General features: G+C 38.6%; 4 protein-coding genes across 4 annotated transcripts; 3 read left to right on the top strand and 1 right to left on the bottom strand.

The window, feature by feature from the left end:
* Positions 1 to 2,918: 2,918 nt before the first annotated feature.
* Positions 2,919 to 5,635, top strand: LOC118267584 (chymotrypsin-1-like). Its single transcript, XM_035581654.2, has 5 exons — positions 2,919 to 3,075; positions 3,168 to 3,399; positions 3,515 to 3,749; positions 3,920 to 4,096; positions 4,467 to 5,635. The coding sequence occupies exons 1-5, from the start codon at positions 3,021 to 3,023 to the stop codon at positions 4,611 to 4,613; spliced, it is 846 nt and encodes a 281-aa protein (XP_035437547.2). The 5' UTR covers positions 2,919 to 3,020; the 3' UTR covers positions 4,614 to 5,635.
* A 497-nt stretch (positions 5,636 to 6,132) lies between these two features.
* On the bottom strand, positions 6,133 to 8,739 carry LOC118267772 (chymotrypsin-1-like). Its single transcript, XM_050694315.1, has 5 exons — positions 8,574 to 8,739; positions 8,113 to 8,344; positions 7,637 to 7,868; positions 6,923 to 7,096; positions 6,133 to 6,399 (listed from the first exon to the last, which is right to left on the bottom strand). The coding sequence occupies exons 1-5, from the start codon at positions 8,626 to 8,628 to the stop codon at positions 6,253 to 6,255; spliced, it is 840 nt and encodes a 279-aa protein (XP_050550272.1). The 5' UTR covers positions 8,629 to 8,739; the 3' UTR covers positions 6,133 to 6,252.
* Positions 8,740 to 11,636: 2,897 nt separating this feature from the next.
* Positions 11,637 to 14,401, top strand: LOC118267940 (trypsin alpha-3-like). The gene is made up of 5 exons (XM_050694316.1): positions 11,637 to 11,715; positions 12,808 to 13,039; positions 13,309 to 13,540; positions 13,654 to 13,827; positions 14,185 to 14,401. The coding sequence occupies exons 1-5, from the start codon at positions 11,661 to 11,663 to the stop codon at positions 14,329 to 14,331; spliced, it is 840 nt and encodes a 279-aa protein (XP_050550273.1). The 5' UTR covers positions 11,637 to 11,660; the 3' UTR covers positions 14,332 to 14,401.
* A 703-nt stretch (positions 14,402 to 15,104) lies between these two features.
* LOC118267671 (chymotrypsin-1-like) lies at positions 15,105 to 17,342 on the top strand. The gene is made up of 5 exons (XM_050694314.1): positions 15,105 to 15,235; positions 15,320 to 15,551; positions 15,637 to 15,868; positions 15,999 to 16,175; positions 16,318 to 17,342. The coding sequence occupies exons 1-5, from the start codon at positions 15,181 to 15,183 to the stop codon at positions 16,462 to 16,464; spliced, it is 843 nt and encodes a 280-aa protein (XP_050550271.1). The 5' UTR covers positions 15,105 to 15,180; the 3' UTR covers positions 16,465 to 17,342.
* The last annotated feature ends 68 nt before the right edge of the window (positions 17,343 to 17,410 follow it).

Genomic DNA, 17,410 nt, shown 5'->3' with positions numbered 1-17,410 from the left:
AAACCATGTGCTCGGCAATCACGATCGTCATCACTCGATCAACATGGTGTGAAAAAGAAAGGAAGTTCAAAAATAATACTATGTAATCTTTATATGCACGTCTAATTAATGGGCTGACTCACTGATTAAAAAACAACACCAAAAAGTCTAAGATATCATAAAATAAAACATTCTACTAATAATTATTATAAATGGGAAAGTTTGTGAGTATGGATGTTTGTTACTCTTTCACATCAAATCGTCTGAAGGTACCGGGATGAAATTTGGAACAGGAGTAGGTTATGGTCTGGAAGATCACATAGGCTATTTTTTATGCCACGGGAACTCAGGCGAAACCGCTGGCAGACGCTAGTAACTAATAATGTCGCAAAAGATGGGAGAGATATAGTGTAAAGTATTTTTTTTAAGTCGTGTGATGACAGCACATTTATTGGTACTTTTGTTACCCTCTTACTGCCGATTTAAGAGACGACACATTTGGCAGAGACCAAGTAGCATTTCCTGACCCACAAATGTGGGCGACCTAGCGGTTTACCAGGACTACAGTTGACGACATCAAAGCGGTTCCCCAATTATTATTAATTTTTAGATGACTTTACTTATCGTTAAATCTAAATGAATACCTTCCAATACTCATATAACGCCAATCAATCATAAAACGTGATAAATAAGGAAAAGTGAAATCATTAATGAAATCTTTTCATTGAAGTTAACTATGATAAGGAATCGTGGTAGATGGGTCCTGTATAATGTTTACTTTTCTTTCGCCAAATTCGACAACCGGACTTAAGGCAAAGATGGACAAAATTAAGTCTTATTTGTTATCATGGGGACGGGAGTGTTCCAATTTTACCCTCGATTGTGACATACCTACTTTATATCAAAAAAATTTGTAAATCTATGCCATGCCATTACCTTTGATGGCAGCGCAACATGGCATTTTCTTCTCTAATAACATTTTCTGATTTGTTTCGTTGCGGGATCCAAGACAGTCATTCATTTCCCTGGGACGCGCCGGACTTCAGTGTTCCGATGTTTATATCTACTGTAGACCAGGGTCTACAGTTAAGCCAGGGCTTACAGGGGTTGCGGCGGTATGGGAGGTTGTGGCGGGCTTGTGCCATAAAAAAAGCCCAACATGGTAGACGGGTAGGTCAGATATGACCTCATCATCACTATCTTAGCATTATCCCGGTTGCCTCCCTTCGGAGCTCGGGGTCCGCTTCACCATTTAGATTTGGCAGTTTTAGCTTTAACGGGAGTTACTGTCGTTTGACCTCCCAACCCCGTAGGTTAGCACTCGCCATAGCCTTGTCTGTTTGTCAGTAGGGGCCCGAACTGGCACACAAGGCTGGCTTGGCTCCCAAAGTTGTTGGTGGGTCTCCACATCCCCCATTGTGTCTCGCGTGTATCAGCGTTTGGGAAACAACGGGTTATAATGATAAATGATATTTATTTCTGTAAATAGATTATAAAATAACACTTTTACACGTCAATATTTCAAATAGCTAGATGAGGCCGTTAATCATGTAATACGGAACCCTATACAAATCCTTATGTCATTACAAATAACGTATTTAGTATCTGATTTATAATTATTACAAGTGTTATCTATAGAGCTACCTGGTTTTTCCAATTAGCATAATCTTCTATCACTGATATTTGTTGATAAATTATGTTAATAACAAAAATATTATTTATATTTTTTCTTCTTGAGGTTATGGCCACATTACTGAAGGAATAGACGTCTGACGACGACGATTTTACCAGAATTATGATAGAATCCGTAAAATTACTTTTCCTCAAAATGGAGTAGCCTATAACTACACTAAGATACTGATTTAGACAAAATTTATATTTCTGATGTCTGCAATTGCCGAGTCAAAGTCAAAGTCAAAGCATTTATTTCAATTAATCCTAAATAAGGCACTTTTGAAACGTCAAATTGAATTGTCCGTCAGTCTGTCTGTCAGTGAAGCTAGGCGCTCGTTCCAAAGTGTTGCTTCGAATGGAGAAGAACGAGCAAGAAACTCCATCGTTACTCATTTCAAAAAATGTTTTTTACAATATCTCTAATACATTATTTGATCATTTACCTATTGTATACAATGTGATAGGCGTGGGACTTCTAACCCGTTAAGGCTGAGTACTACATCTAATTTTATCGACAAAAATAATAATATGGAGAGTTGAACCCCTAATTGAAAATATTGAAAAATTGTGATTTTTTCGGTAAAAATAATTCACAAATGTTTTTTTTTCTCACCAAAACATTATCAAACATATGAAAAAAGTAATGAATTAGTTAGCCAAGGTTATTAGGTACCGTTAGTCGTTTTTTTTTTGTTTCTACGACGCATACAACCTTTGATATTAAAAAAAGTAAAAAAAATATTAAAATAGCCATAACTTTTAGGGGGAGGGGATTCGACCACTTCGACCCCCGACTTTTGTCGATTAAATTAGGTGTAGAACTCAGGCTTAACGGGTTAGAAGTCTCGCCCCTATCACATTGTATATATGTAGGAACAATGTAACGACAATACGACGTCAAAACTATGGGACAATAAAACCAATTTGTAAAGAAAATAAAGTTTTTTTTAATTGTAAAGAATTTACGAAATGATAATAGTACTTATGTGCAAACTTCTAGAAAAATTATGTGTTTCCTCTAAACCTAAACCGGAAGCATCCCAAAATTTAGAATACTCTTAGATACGAACTACCTGTAAACTTTTAGTGACTTCCTACGTCTACGTCTATCTTCCAAGTCAATAATCTCAAGTCTGTTTATATTTATAAACCTTCACTTTAGAGGGGACCTTTCGGTAGAAGACGTATTCCGGCTGATGGTGAAGCATTACTTTATCGTCTATTATTCGTAGGTATCCAATTATGTTTTTCATAACAGCTGTTATCGGTTTATCAAACCAAATAATAAGAGTTATCTCTATAATTAATGTTATAAATATCCTCATTGTTTCGTCAACACATCACATTTAGTTCGGGCATTGTTAAAGATGAATTACAAAACGGGGTTTCTGGTGTTCACCACCCTTCTGATTGGCAGCATTGGTGAGTTATAGAACTTGATATCTACCAGTAATATTCAGTATATAGGTGCCATTAAGATTTCACTTGTTTTGACCAATCCTTATTTCTTTCAGCTGTTCCAACGCCCGAAGATGACATGTCCATCTACTTTGACCACACTGACGCCAACGCCCGTATCGTCGGTGGCACCCAGGCGGCAGTCGGCAGCCACCCTCACATGGTGGCAATGACTTCTGGGTTTTGGCTGAGAAGCTTTCTCTGTGGCGGTTCTCTGATCAGCCAGCGCACTGTCCTTACCGCTGCTCACTGCATTGCAGCAGTTTTTGGCGGTGGTTCTCTGATTAGGTAAGACTATTTTCTGTTAATTATCCACTCTGTTTGGTCTAAATACTTGCATAAACTAGTTTACACGTTTTTTAAAATCATCTTCTGTAATAGACATGTGAAAATTTTTTTCCAGCTCTCTTCGCGTCACTGTTGGCACCAACCGCTGGAACCGTGACGGTGTTGTTCACACACTGGCCCGCAACGTGACCCACCCCAACTATGTCGCTGCTACCCTCAAGAACGACATCGGGGTCCTCATCACCAGCTCCGACGTGGTCCTCAACAACCTGGTGCAGGTCGTGCCCATCACCTACGACTTCATTGGAGAGGGAGTGCAAGCCAGAGTTGCTGGATGGGGCAGAACCAGGGTAAATGAACTAATGTAATGAGATACTTCTACTAGATTCTTCTTCTAGATTTTCTTCTACTAGATCTTCAAGGTTTTTAAATTAAAATAAAATAAAGGAGTGATTGTCATGTTCATTCCTAAAAACATAAGATAATTGCATACTTATCCATATATTCTTTTGTATTACAGACCGGTGGTTCCATGTCCGCCACGTTACTGGAGCTGACAACCCATACCCTGGAAGGCAACGACTGCGTGGATCGGGCAGCCCGTGCAGCTATTGACCTAAACATGAGGAATGCTCCTCCAGTAGAACCCCATATTGAGGTCTGCACTTTCCACTCCCCTGGATTCGGTAATTGCAACGTAAGTCTTTCTTCAGAACCATAAAGTTAGTTTTTTGAGTTCATTTTTTATTATGGAATAAATCGGTAAACGAGCAGACGGATAATCTGATGGGAAGCAACCGCTGCCGCCATTGGACTCTTGAAACACTAGAGGCGTTACAAGTGCATTGCTGGCCTTTTAGAATTTAAGGGTTGTTGGGGAATCGGGGATTGGGAAGGGGGGTAATTGGGTCTCCGGTAACCTCACTCAACGAAACACAACGCAAGCGTTGTTTTACGTCGCGACAGTTTTCTATGAGGCCGTAGTATCACTCCGGTCGAGCCGGCCCATTCGTGCGGAAGCATGGCTCTCCTACAAAAATTTTAAACTCTTTTGTGTCATTTTACAGGGTGACTCCGGCAGTGCTCTGCGTCTTGTTGACAACGGCCAACAGTTCGGTATCGTCTCCTGGGGCTTCCCATGCGCTCGTGGTGCTCCGGACATGTATGTCAGGATCAGTGCTTACCAAAACTGGCTGACATCTGTCATTGTTTAGAATACAGAAGACGAACTTTAATACAAAGAAACGAGTGTTTGAATTTGTAAATAATATAAAACAGTTGTTAGGTATTTGTTAAAAATATCTTTAATTGTTATGACCAGTGGCCAGTAACATTGATTAGCTATATTTGTTATACTATCAAGATGAGGAACTTCCTAAATTAGTTGTGCTTCTTTCATAGTTCATCGTCTAGGAAGAAAAAAAGAAAGAATAAATCTGTAGAGAGGTCGCCCTTATTCTAAAGCGTAAGTTAGTTTTGTTAATTAAAGGTATTCATAAAAACAACACGTCTCCTTCATTGTTCCCGAAACCTCCACGTTGCAGTTTGTTGAAGCAGTACCAAGGCATACTGAATATCACCGTATTGACTAACTGATTTTGTATTGTCATAATAGTTTATATTTTAAACTACATCCTTACTAATATTATAAATGCGAAAGTAACTCTGTCTGTCTGTCTGTTACGCTTTCACGCCTAAACCAGTAAACTGATTTTGATGAAATTTGGTACAGAGATAGAATAGACCCTGAGGAACAACATAGGCTTTTTTATTGCAAAAACACAGGGGAGAGGGGGTTAAAATAGGGGATGAATGGTCATATTGAAAAAATTTAAAGCTGTAACAGCGAAACTTTGTATTTAGACACTTAATGGGGAACGAAAGAACATAGGCTACTTTTTATTTCCTATTAAAGGTTAGTAATATAGATAACCTTGGCTACTTTTCATCATGATTATAAAATGATGAATCGGCGGTCGTGGTTTCTATGGAATACATATCTTTAAAATTGCTAACAGTAACATATTCTCAAGAAATTTACATTTTACATGACATACGGCAGCACTTTGACCACCAACCACTAACACAACCACGCGGACGAAGTCGCGGGCAAAAGCTAGTATGTTATATTAATTTAATTACATGTTAGTGTTAAATTATGTAATATAACTTATGGCACTGGAAGTAGTTGTATGCCTCGTACACAATTTAACAAATAAACCTTTTAAAAAATAGATATTCATTGTCATGATTTTTTTAAGTTAGACTGCCTAGTTTTCATGATGAGACAGAAAGTCCATTTAGCTCCAGAAAAGGAAAAGTTAGAAAGAAACAGTACTACAAATCATACTTAAATTCTTTTTTATAAATAGCAAAAACGATTTGGTTATGTTTGTTTATTAGAAACATACTAATTAATTGCATAGATTTACAGATGTATTAGATTTTTGGTGTTTGATCACTTACCGCCATACCCAGAGTCATTCAATTATTACTTAACCCAGTCCTTAGCAAATTGTTTTCGGAACAAAATCTATATCTAGGAATATTTTAAGTAACCAATAAACGTCTGTGAGCAGTTAAAGTATTACGTTTAAGTTTTTTAAACAGTAACGGATTTCAACCAGCCCTAAATAACATAAATAACAATAAGTGGTTGTTTTGGGATGCCACAGGGCAGTATACTTGGACCACCATCATTTTCACACGGTTACTTTTAAATAAAAAACTAACTTATCTTATAAGTTTGTATTTTGCATAATATTCTAATTGATATACATAATAATTGTGTATGACATGACAGATTTCACAGCTCTTTGGTGCTTGATCATTCAAGTCCATCATTGAAGTTGTTTAAACAATCACGGATTTCAACCAGCTCTCGTAAGCGCTGATCCTGACGAAGACATCAGGGTGCCCGCGAGCACATAGGAAGCCCCAGGACACGATACCGAACTGTTGGCCGTTGTCAACACGACGCAGAGCACTGCCGGAGTCACCCTGTAAAACAAAAAATAAAATGTGTTATCACTAACCTTATAAATCCAATTCCAAAATATATTTTTGAATCTCAAATAAACACTATATTTATAACTTAATGATTTATTAGGAAACTCGTGGTCAACTATATTATGGATACAATTAGGGCTAACCTCAAGTATTATATAAAAGTAAAATTTTGGTTAATCAGTTACAAAAACTAAAAATAAATAGGATAAAAAAGTTTTTACTAATTCCTATTAATTTTTTTTTAAAGAAAAATTATAATGCAATCCTTATTTATTATATTGTCGGCTTAATTATGAATATTAAATTAATTTAGTTACATATGTATGTTACTAAATAAATTAGTATGACTCACGAAAGTTATAATGGTATATAACAATATACTTATACTTATGGAACGAAATAATAAAGAACAATAGAATTTTATTATAACTACATATATTGACTAATGGTCTATTGACCATTATGCTTTTGTCGTTTAACCCAAATTTAATGTCAAAACAGAAGAAAGACTTACATTGCAAACTCCAAACCCAGGAGAATGTAAGGTGCAGACTTCGATTCCGGGGTCAGTAAATAACGGGTACCCCTCTTGTGTAGCAGCTTCAGACACGCGAGCCACACAGTCTTCGCTTCCAATGGTGGTCATCGACAGTTCCAACAAGATTTCAGACATAGTGTACGCATTAGCCTGGAATATGTACGATATGATTTTAAGTTATAGGTGTGTGTGTAACAATATAACATTTACAATAGCGTGTAACATACTCTACAATTACTGTTATAATTTGTTTAAACACAAATGTTAAATCAGTCTCTAACGTTATATAACTGCTGTGTGGGAGCACCTTATGGATGTTTGATCCTCACATTGTTTATTAAATGTTAACTAACAAATAACAAAAAATCATGGTTTACTCACGTAAATTAATAGAGAAGAGCTCTACTAGTTTCAAATCACAGAGGGACTCTTCGTCATGAGCAGCGTGCGCAGACGTGGCGACGTCGCGCAGCGTACCCTATTGTAGAGCTTTTCTCCATTAATTTACGTGAGTAAACCATAATTTTTAGCTAACTTAGTATGTCTCGCGACCTATGTTATTACAAAAATTTATTAAACGTATTTCGATATTTTTTCTTATCTATTGTTGAGAAAACATGTTCATGAAAGATAAACTAGAAATTCACAATACGTCAAAGTAGGTTACAATAAATTATTATTTTTCCTTACCCTGGTAGCGCCCCATCCAGCCACTATAGCCGGCAATCCTTCATCAATGTAGTCATAGGTGAGGGCCACAGGCTGCACCAGGCTACTGAGCACCACGTCGGTGGAAGTGATGAGGACACAGATGTCGTTCTTGACTGTCCAGCGGTCGTAGCCAGGGTGAGTCACGTTACGGAGCAGAGCGTAATCGTCACCGCGGTCCCAGCGGGTCGAGCCGACAGCCACCCTCGCGGACCTGTGTGTATAAGATGCTAGTATTAGTAACAGGGGCCTTAGTCTGCTATTACAATTGTGTCAGAATGGTCGATCACTGAGCAGTGCGAGAGGGACGGAGCTATGTAGGTTGTATAGCACCGTCCCTCTCGCACTGCTCAGTGATCGACCATTCTGACACAATTGTAATAGTAGACTAAGGTCCCAGCTCTTATGCTGGGGTAGTAATCTTCAATTTTAAAAGGGAACATGTATCAGTGACTTACCGTATGAGCGAGTTGATGCCGTAAACATTGTCAACACAATGAGCAGCAGTGAGTACAGAACGTTGTGTGATTAATGATCCTCCGCAGATGAAATTTTTCACGTTCACTCCCACGAAAAGAGCCACCATGTGAGGGTGGCTACCGATAGCTGCCTCATTGCCACCGACGATACGAGCGCTGGCGTCAGTGTGGTCGAAGAAAATGGACATGTCATCTTCGGGCGTTGGCAGAGCTGCAGACGATGTAAAGATTTAGATATATTTTTTCTTCGTATATGAGAAATAAGATGTAAATTGTATTGTATATGGCAATGGGCTCACCCCCTTTTACATGGGACTTATAATCCAAATGGTAAAAAGTGGGTGTACATTGTGTAGCAGCATTACGTGCCGTAATGTGCACTTCTGCCTACACCTTCGGGGATAAAAGGTGTGACGTTATTATTATGTTCTATATCTCACCAAAACTTCCAACAAGGAGGGTGATGTACACCAGAAGTCCAGCTTTACAGTCCATGTTTAATAATGTGTGAAACACTAATGAGAGATGGATAAATACATATATTGATATTTATATTACAGAATAAATTGTAAGATTATTAATATATCAAACGTCACTGATCACTGCCGGTGTGTCATACTAGTCGAATTAGTGATTATGAGATTGATTTGTAGAAATTATCAATATTTTATCACTAGCTGTTCAAGCGGTTTCGCTCATGTAATTATTTATTTTAGTTCGTTATGATTTACTTTGTTTTAAGGAAACTTATTTACCGCTATATGTCCAATCAAAGCAGTAGCACTACACTGGTAGTTTCGGTAGGCCCCTGTTCCTTATTGGGCGGGAGGAAACGCCCGGGTGTCATCATTGCGAGGACCGCCTGGAGGACACGGTAGAACATACGGTAGCGGTGTGCCCTGCGTGGGCTGAGCACCGCCAAGTCCTCAGGGATGTGGTCGCTGAGCGCAACCTCTCGCGTCCGACACTGGTTCAAGCTATGGTGCGGAGCGAGAGGGACTGGGATGCCGTTTCCTCCTTCTGCGAAGCAGTCATGCTAGCTAAGGAGGAGGCGAGGCGCGTAAGGGAACAAACCTCCTCACGCCCCAGCCGTCGCGAGAGACACTCCGGGCGTCGGGGATCGCGGGACGATCTTCGGCCACCGTAAGTGCGGGTCTGCGGACGGCGATCAAGGGTAGCTCACCGCCCGAACAGAACCGGACCCGTGCGTGCGGCGTGTCGCGTTCCGCGCGCGCCTCAAAGAGCCATCAGACCACCACAGATGGGGCCCAGTAGGGCTGATGCCTGATCCGGAGCTGCGGACTACCTAGCGGGTTTACCGGGGCTCCGGCTCGAAAAGCAGGAGAAAGAACGGGGTGGTTTTTAGTCAGTAAGAGTCTGACACTCCCTCTCGCCTCGCCCAAGGCGGGAGAAGATATTGGATGATTTTCCTCCCTCAAAAAAAAAAAAACACTGGTACACTACACTGGTAATAGCTGTCTTATGAGTCATAATATCTACTACTGCACAAAGAAGGTGAGCAGTTCTCGGAACAAACCCAAGAGTCGTGGATACAGCAAACGAGACTTCCCAAGACTGAAGGGGTGCGAAAAAGACAGTGTCTGTCCTATTTCATATACTTATTTTTTTTAAGTTGACACGCAGACAGATAGTGTCACTTTACATAAAATATATCTATTTTAATGAATGAAATCAAAGTTCAGACCGATTTCCGGAAAATATTCCACAGGAAATCGATGAAATCTATATAATTAGCGACTGATAGCTAAAAAAAAAAACTAATTAACGATGATAACATTTCTGACAGATTATGATAAATCTTAAAGAATTTGGTTTAGCCATAGCGGGTATCAGATCCAGTTCAAAAAAACATCTGCCTCGTTGGCCGAGTGATTGTAAGTGCGGCTAGGAATCTTGGGTTCGATTACCGGGTCGGGCGAAGTATTGCTGGGTTTTTTTCGAAGGTGGGAGAAGTCATTGGATGATGTCTAAAATATTTCTTTGTAAATTAGCATCATGGATGATGTATCTTCTTGTTGTTATTGTGAGCAGAGAAATTAGAACTAATGGACAAATTCATTTTAATAATATTAGCAGTGATTATATTAACTTCAGAGGGCTTAGCGATTTTCAGATAAGGTTCCACGGGAAGTAGATAGCTAAGTAAAGCAATAATTACTATTTAAGGGTAATCGATCAGTTCAGATTATTAAAAATCAGTGCTAATATTAATATTATGAAAATAGCTCATGATAACGAAGTTGCAATAAAGTTAATTCCATAAAAAAATTGGTATGTAGATGAGATAAAATAAATGACTACCGTACTGTGTTGAATTCATAAAAGTATTTGATTTCTTATGTCTCACATCATATTACATCAACAGCCCATAACACCCTTCCCTATCGGCGATTGAGAAGGGTGATTAGGCCTCCAGTAATCTCATTCATACAACGATACACAACGCAAGCGTTGTTTCACGTCGGTTTCCTGCGAGGCTGTGGTATCACTCTGGTCGAGTCGGCCCATTCGTGTCGAAGCATGGCTCTCTCACACTAAAGCGACACCTAATATTGTTCCATATATGTTTGAATATACCTAGATATCTACTTTCGTTAGTACGCATAATCAGTAGCTAATAATATATTTCAATTTTATCTATTTCCAGTGGAATATATTCCGGAAATCTTAAGAACTTCGATTTGATGATATGAAAAAAATGTTACCTACAAATAAAGTATTAATTTGTCTGTTAGTTATGTGAGTTGCGTATAAATGAAATAGGGCAGATATAGATATACTATAAGTCTTTTCTTAGCTACCCCTGAATTAAGGGATGGCAGACTTAAAGATATCACCTGCGCACATTTAATTGCCGATGTCAATAACTAATCCAAAATCTTTATAATAAGGTCGATTTTTGATCATTAGTACAATAGAGTTTCTGTCAAAAATAAAGATCGGTCCAAATATTTTGGAATTATATCGGTTATTGAAGTTGACAGTAATAGAAACTAAGACGCGTAATACGACACCAGATCTGAGGTAAGTCTGGTCGAACGCTTTACTTCTGGTAAGGCTCATAAGACAATAAGTGTTAGTGTAAAGCTGTGTTACAATTAACTAACTACTCCGTGCTACTACTGAGAATATTTTCAAAAAACCGAAAAAAGCTCAGTAATTCTTTGCTCGACCCGGGAATCGAACCCGTGACCCCTTGTCCGGCAGTCGCACTTGCGACCACCCGACCAACGAGGTAACCAATCAAAATCCTTAAAATGAAATACATTACAATGGCTTAGAAACAATCAATCGTTTAACGAGCAAAGTCCCAGCTACAGCTAGTGAGAATTCTTGATAAAAAATCACACAAGTAGTAGGCTTAAAATCACAGTTTCTTCTATGACACACTGACAGTGATTAATAACGATTGATAAATCAATAATCTTACCACTTAAATAGTATTTATTCATCCGCTATTTGCATCAATATCCCATTAGTAAAGTAGTATCCGAACGTTGCCAAAGATGGACTACAAAGCTGGACTTCTGGTGTTTTTCTCCCTTGTGATTGGAAGCCTTGGTAAGCTGTATTTTTTTTTACACGCTATAGTATTGTATAAAGGGGATTGACCAACTTGTATGGGACTTTGGCTATTTTTGAACAAGCACTTCAGCTAATAATATATGTTTGATTTATTAGTTCATATCAGTAAGAATGAAGATACAAACTTAGTTTTGTATCAAGATTTATGTTTAGATATTTTTTTACATTTTATTGAAACTGGTTATGCATGAAATAAAACATTTTTTTTCTATTAAATTGCATTATTAATCCGATTCATATGTAATTAAAATATGGTCAAGGAACTCGGCAGGTGGATTAATAATTTTCTGGTACCTTGCCCAGCTTAAAAACCAAATAATAGTTATTATACGTGCACATCAACCTACTGTTCTATGACCCACCATGCAGTTGCAGCAATAATGTTTTATGGCTGTCCTGCCATTAGTGTTATTTTCATATAATATATATACAAAATATATTTTCCTACTAATGTGTCTACTTTGTATTTTCCCACGCAATAAATTGGAGTTTCAACACTCACAATGCAAAAGAACAAAGCGAATAATATCTGTCATTTTGACGAAAAGCACAACAGATTGACAGCAGATTGGCAGCACTAAAGTCAAATTCAAAGCCAACTACTACAAATACTTGGTCTTATCATAACAAATACCAATAAAAATCGATTTTTTTAAAGTACAAATTGATACAAAGTTATTAGCGTCAGACATTTACTAAAATATAAATAAAATTATTGGTAAATTACATTTTTGTTGAGCAGCCTGTTCAAAAATAGCCAGATTTGGACAATCTCCTTTGATTGCACGGTTGGCGCGGTGGCTGGGTAACCGGCTGCCGCGCAACGTGTAGCGGGTTCAATTCTCGCACGGAGCAACACCTTGTGTGATCCACAAATTGTTGCTTCGGGTCTGGGTGTCATGTGTATGTGAACTTGTATGTTTGTAAACGCATCCACGACACAGGAGAAAATCCTAGTGCGGAGAAATGCTTTAAAAAAAAAACGAAAAAAATCTATTCCTTGAATACAAAAAAAAAAATGTGTTGATTATTTTAATTTTATGAACCAAATCTTTGCTTGTTTTACAGCCTTCCCAGCACCTGAAGATGACTTGTCCAAGTTCTTCGACCATACCGATGGCAACGCTCGTATCATTGGAGGTTCTGAAGCGGCAGCTGGCAGCCACCCTCACATGGTGGCTTTGATCGCAGGGATATATGGCAAGATGTTCATCTGCGCAGGATCACTGGTCACACAACGTTCTGTTCTCACTGCTGCTTATTGTATTCATATGATCTACAGCGGAGGCTCAATCGTTCCGTAAGAGAACAATCTATTTATCTTTATACATATTTCTCTTACATCGAATATAACCTTTTTTTATTTGAGGGGGAAAATCATCTAATAACTTCTCCCGCCTTGGGCGAGGCGAAAGGGAGTGTCAGACTCTTACTGACTAAAAACCACCCCGTTCCTTCTCCTGCTTTTCGAGCCGGAGCCCCGGTAAACCCGCTAGGAAGTCCGCAGCTCCGGATCGAATATACCCTTGAAAGAAATTGTACTAACACTTTGTTGTACCCTTCATACAGTTCTGCGCGGGCGGCTGTCGGCTCAAACCGCTGGGACAGCGGTACCGAGTACACTTTGCTCGGTAACCTGACTCACCCTGATTTCAACCTGTGGACTGGCAAGAATGACATCACTGTCGTGATCACTTCCACGAACGTGGTACTCAGTAGCTTAGTGCAGCCTGTGGCACTCATTTATGACTACATTGGTGGGGGAGTGACGGCTATAGTTGCTGGATGGGGTTCTACCACGGTGAGAAAATATATTCTTTACTAGTAGTCCATAATTGTCTTGTACTATAATGGAACTATTCTAGTGTAGTATCCATTAGTCTTTTCATTTCATATATTTGCATTTAATTCCAGCCGAATTCTTATGAGCCGTCTGATATCCTGTTGGAAGTATCCACCACCACCATTGGAAGTAAGGAGTGCATAGCTCGCGTGCTGAAAGCTGCTATTAAGTTGAAGAATTTGATTTATGTCAACCCAAGAAACAAAGTGTGCACCTTAAATTCTTCTAAATCTGGAATTAACTACGTAAGTCTATCAAATATTTAAGTACGATTCGATTAGATGATTTAATAACTTATTACATGAGGAATATTTACGATTTAAATATAATGATACGTTTAAATTAAAAACATGCATTTACACACACATTGCAAGCAAGCAACGACGATAGCGTACATAGAAAGGGGTACTGAGTTTTAGGCAGAAATTAAATTTAATTAAAATGTACTAAGAGTTGAAATAACCCTCCTTCTAGCGCAGTCGGGTAAAAAGAAAGCTTTGGATAGAAATTTACCACTTTCAAGTCCATTATAGATGCAAAAATGTTTTTGGAATTGGATTTATAAAGCAAGTGATAACACTTTTTATCTTTTTTTTTTGCAGGGTGACTCTGGCAGTGCTTTACTTCGAGCTGACAACGGTCAGCAGTTCGGTATCGTGGCCTGGGGCTTCCCAGGTGTGGTCGACTATCCTGATCGGTTCGTCAGGATCGGCGCTTACGAGAGCTGGTTGAAATCCGTAATTGTTTAAACAACTTCAATGATGGACTTAAATGACCAAGCACCAAAGAGCTGTGAAATCTATCCCATAACACAATTATTATCTATATCAATTAGAATATTATGCAAAATACAAACTTCTAAGATAAGGTAGTTTTTTTTTATTTAAAAGTAACCATATAATATTGGTCCAAGGATACTGCCATGTGGCATCCCAAAATAACAAACTTTTTTTTATTTATTTATTATAAATGTGAAAGTTTGTTTGTTTGGATGTTTTTCCGTCAATCACACTGAAACTAATAACCTCTCGTATACAAACAATAATACAAAATACATTGTGTCTCGCGTGGATCTGCGTTCCGGCCGGATCGCAGATCGGCATACGAAGGGTTAAACGGATTTTGATGAAAGTTGGTATACAGACAGGGTGTAAGCTGACTTTGGTGATAAGATACTTTTTATCCCACGGGAACGTACTCGAAGCCGCTGCTGGTAGAAATGAGTACAGTATAATATCTAAAGCACTTTGTATACTTTTGAGGTTTCAAGGTAGTTTTAAAGCATGTAATGTTAAGGGAACTCATTACTAATTATACCTTCGAAGAATGAAAGGCATGGCTCATGCATATGTTATCTATAATAATTAATTTGATTATCAAAGTTCTAAACAAAATATCTTTATATGTATGCCGCGATAACAATAATAAATGATAAAATAAACAGATATTAGGTAGCATATCAACACAAAATCACAAATTAAACCAGTAACGATGATATGTTATCTATGAAAAAAATAATCTCACTATTAATTTAGAATTACCAATAGATTATTATTTATTTGGTCTATCTCTCATACGTATTTCGGTCGTCGTGAAACATGGACTACAAAGCCGGTCTTCTAGTGTTCATCACCCTTCTAATTGGCAGCTTTGGTGAGATATACAACATTTAACGAGCTTTGTATTATTTGCGGAGCCAATATTTGTTTATTATATTTTCGCTTGCCCTTTCTGCAGCCTTTCCAACGCCCGAAAATGACATGTCTATCTTCTTCGACCACACCGACGCCAACGCCCGTATCGTCGGTGGCACCCAGGCGGCAGCTGGCAGCCACCCTCACATGGTGGCTCTGTCCTTCGGTGCTGAAGTGAGGAGCTTCCTCTGCGGAGCATCACTGATCACTCAACGCACTGTCCTCACTGCTGCTCACTGCATTGATGTCGTCCATGGCGAGAACGGGCTGATTGAGTAAGTTCACGTCCAAAGTTTATTAAACAAAAATCAGCTAACCTTAATTATTAACTGATGGATTCCTATTTATTTCTACTCACAGTTCTTTCCGTGTGTCCGTTGGATCGACGCAATGGAACAGTGGCACCAAATATGCTGTAGCCTACAACGTGACCCACCCTGACTATGACTTGGGGACTATCAAACATGACATTGGTGTCCTCATCACTGCCACGAATGTGGTTCTCAACAACCTGGTGCAAACGGTTCCCGTTACCTATGATTACATTGGTGGAGGAGTCGAAGCCATACTTGGAGGATGGGGCAGAATCAGGGTAAGGAAATAAAAATGTTACTGTAACTTCATTAGAAAAAGTTAGTCATAATAATACGGCTAATATACTGAAATTTATTTCTATGTCAGCTTCGTGACGTGACTTATCACGTGCTCATTTCGTGTTTCAGGCCGGCGGCCCCTTGTCCCGCGACCTGCTAGAACTGAGAACCACCACCCTTGACGGTGCTGACTGCATGATACGCGCGGCCCGTGCTGCTGTCGTGCTGAACATTTGGTACGCTCCACCAGTTGATCCTCATGCCGAGGTCTGCGCTTTCCACTCCGCTGGATTTGGCGCTTGCAATGTGAGTATTTAGTTTTATAGTGTTCTTCTTACCAATTTCTTTTCATATCGTCACAGCAATCTAAGTGAGATCTTGTGATATAATAAACTTTAAGCACGATTTTGTCAGTCAGTTATTTATATTTTTTTCTATTTTTCTACAGGGTGACTCTGGCAGTGCTTTACGTCGTGCTTCCGATGGCCATCAGTTCGGCGTCGTGTCCTGGGGCTTCCCTTGCGCTCTCGGGGCTCCTGACATGTACGTCAGGATTAGCTCTTACCAGATCTGGTTGAGATCTGTCATCGTCTAGTATTGAAGATGGTTATGAAGAATCGGTTAACTGTAGTCATTAGTGATGAAAATTATTTTGAATAACAAGTGAATAAGTCTTGTCTGTCTTTACATTGATTGTAAATAATAAACTTAAGGAATTATAAAGGTTTTTTTTATTAATGCAATTAGTTTGGGATAGTCAAGAGAATGACGCCGGATTAAATGATACCAGTGAGGTAGGAGCGTAAGCAGTTGGTATGCATGTACAAATAAATGAAAATAATTAAAAAACATATGTATGTAAAAATATGAGTAAAAAAACATCTTGAGTTTTTAAAATTATTTTATGTTTCTTCTTGCAACGCCACGCTTTTTAACCCTGAAGGGGTCGGCAGAGGTGCACATTACAGCAAGTACCCCATACATACTATGTACACCCGCTTTTAACCATTTGTGTTATAAATTCCATGTAATAGTGGGTGAGCCTCCGTGCTACTACTGAGAAATTTTCGAAAAACCGTAAAAAGCGAAGTAATGCTTTACCCGACTAGAATCTGAGACCCTTTGTCCGGCAGTCGCGTCGACGAGGCAGTCATAATTGTGATCTGCTATATATTTTATTAATAATTATAGATTTGTGCATTATCATTATAAGTTGGTTATCTCTGGCCAAACCCCTTTCAGATAGCTATAATAACAATGATCTGATTAATAATCTGGAAAAGACTGGTTTTTCTATAGTTCAAATAGATTAAAATCGAGAGCCTATACAAACAATGCAATATTCAAAAGAAAGGACCTAATATGCTACCCTGGGGTACTCCATACCTATAATTAGTTGTTATTATGTTTCTTTGTTATATTTTGATTCGTCTGTAGTATTATATGATTTTATTACCATTCGATGTAGAATCTATTGTATTATTGTAAGTAGTTACAAATTATTTTATGTTATTTACTCGTACATAATCAAACGCTTTGAA

This window comes from Spodoptera frugiperda, chromosome 6 (genome assembly GCF_023101765.2).
Source record: "Spodoptera frugiperda isolate SF20-4 chromosome 6, AGI-APGP_CSIRO_Sfru_2.0, whole genome shotgun sequence".
Taxonomy (NCBI): Eukaryota; Metazoa; Arthropoda; class Insecta; order Lepidoptera; family Noctuidae; genus Spodoptera; species Spodoptera frugiperda.
This window is presented reverse-complemented; position numbering and strand designations above follow the sequence as displayed.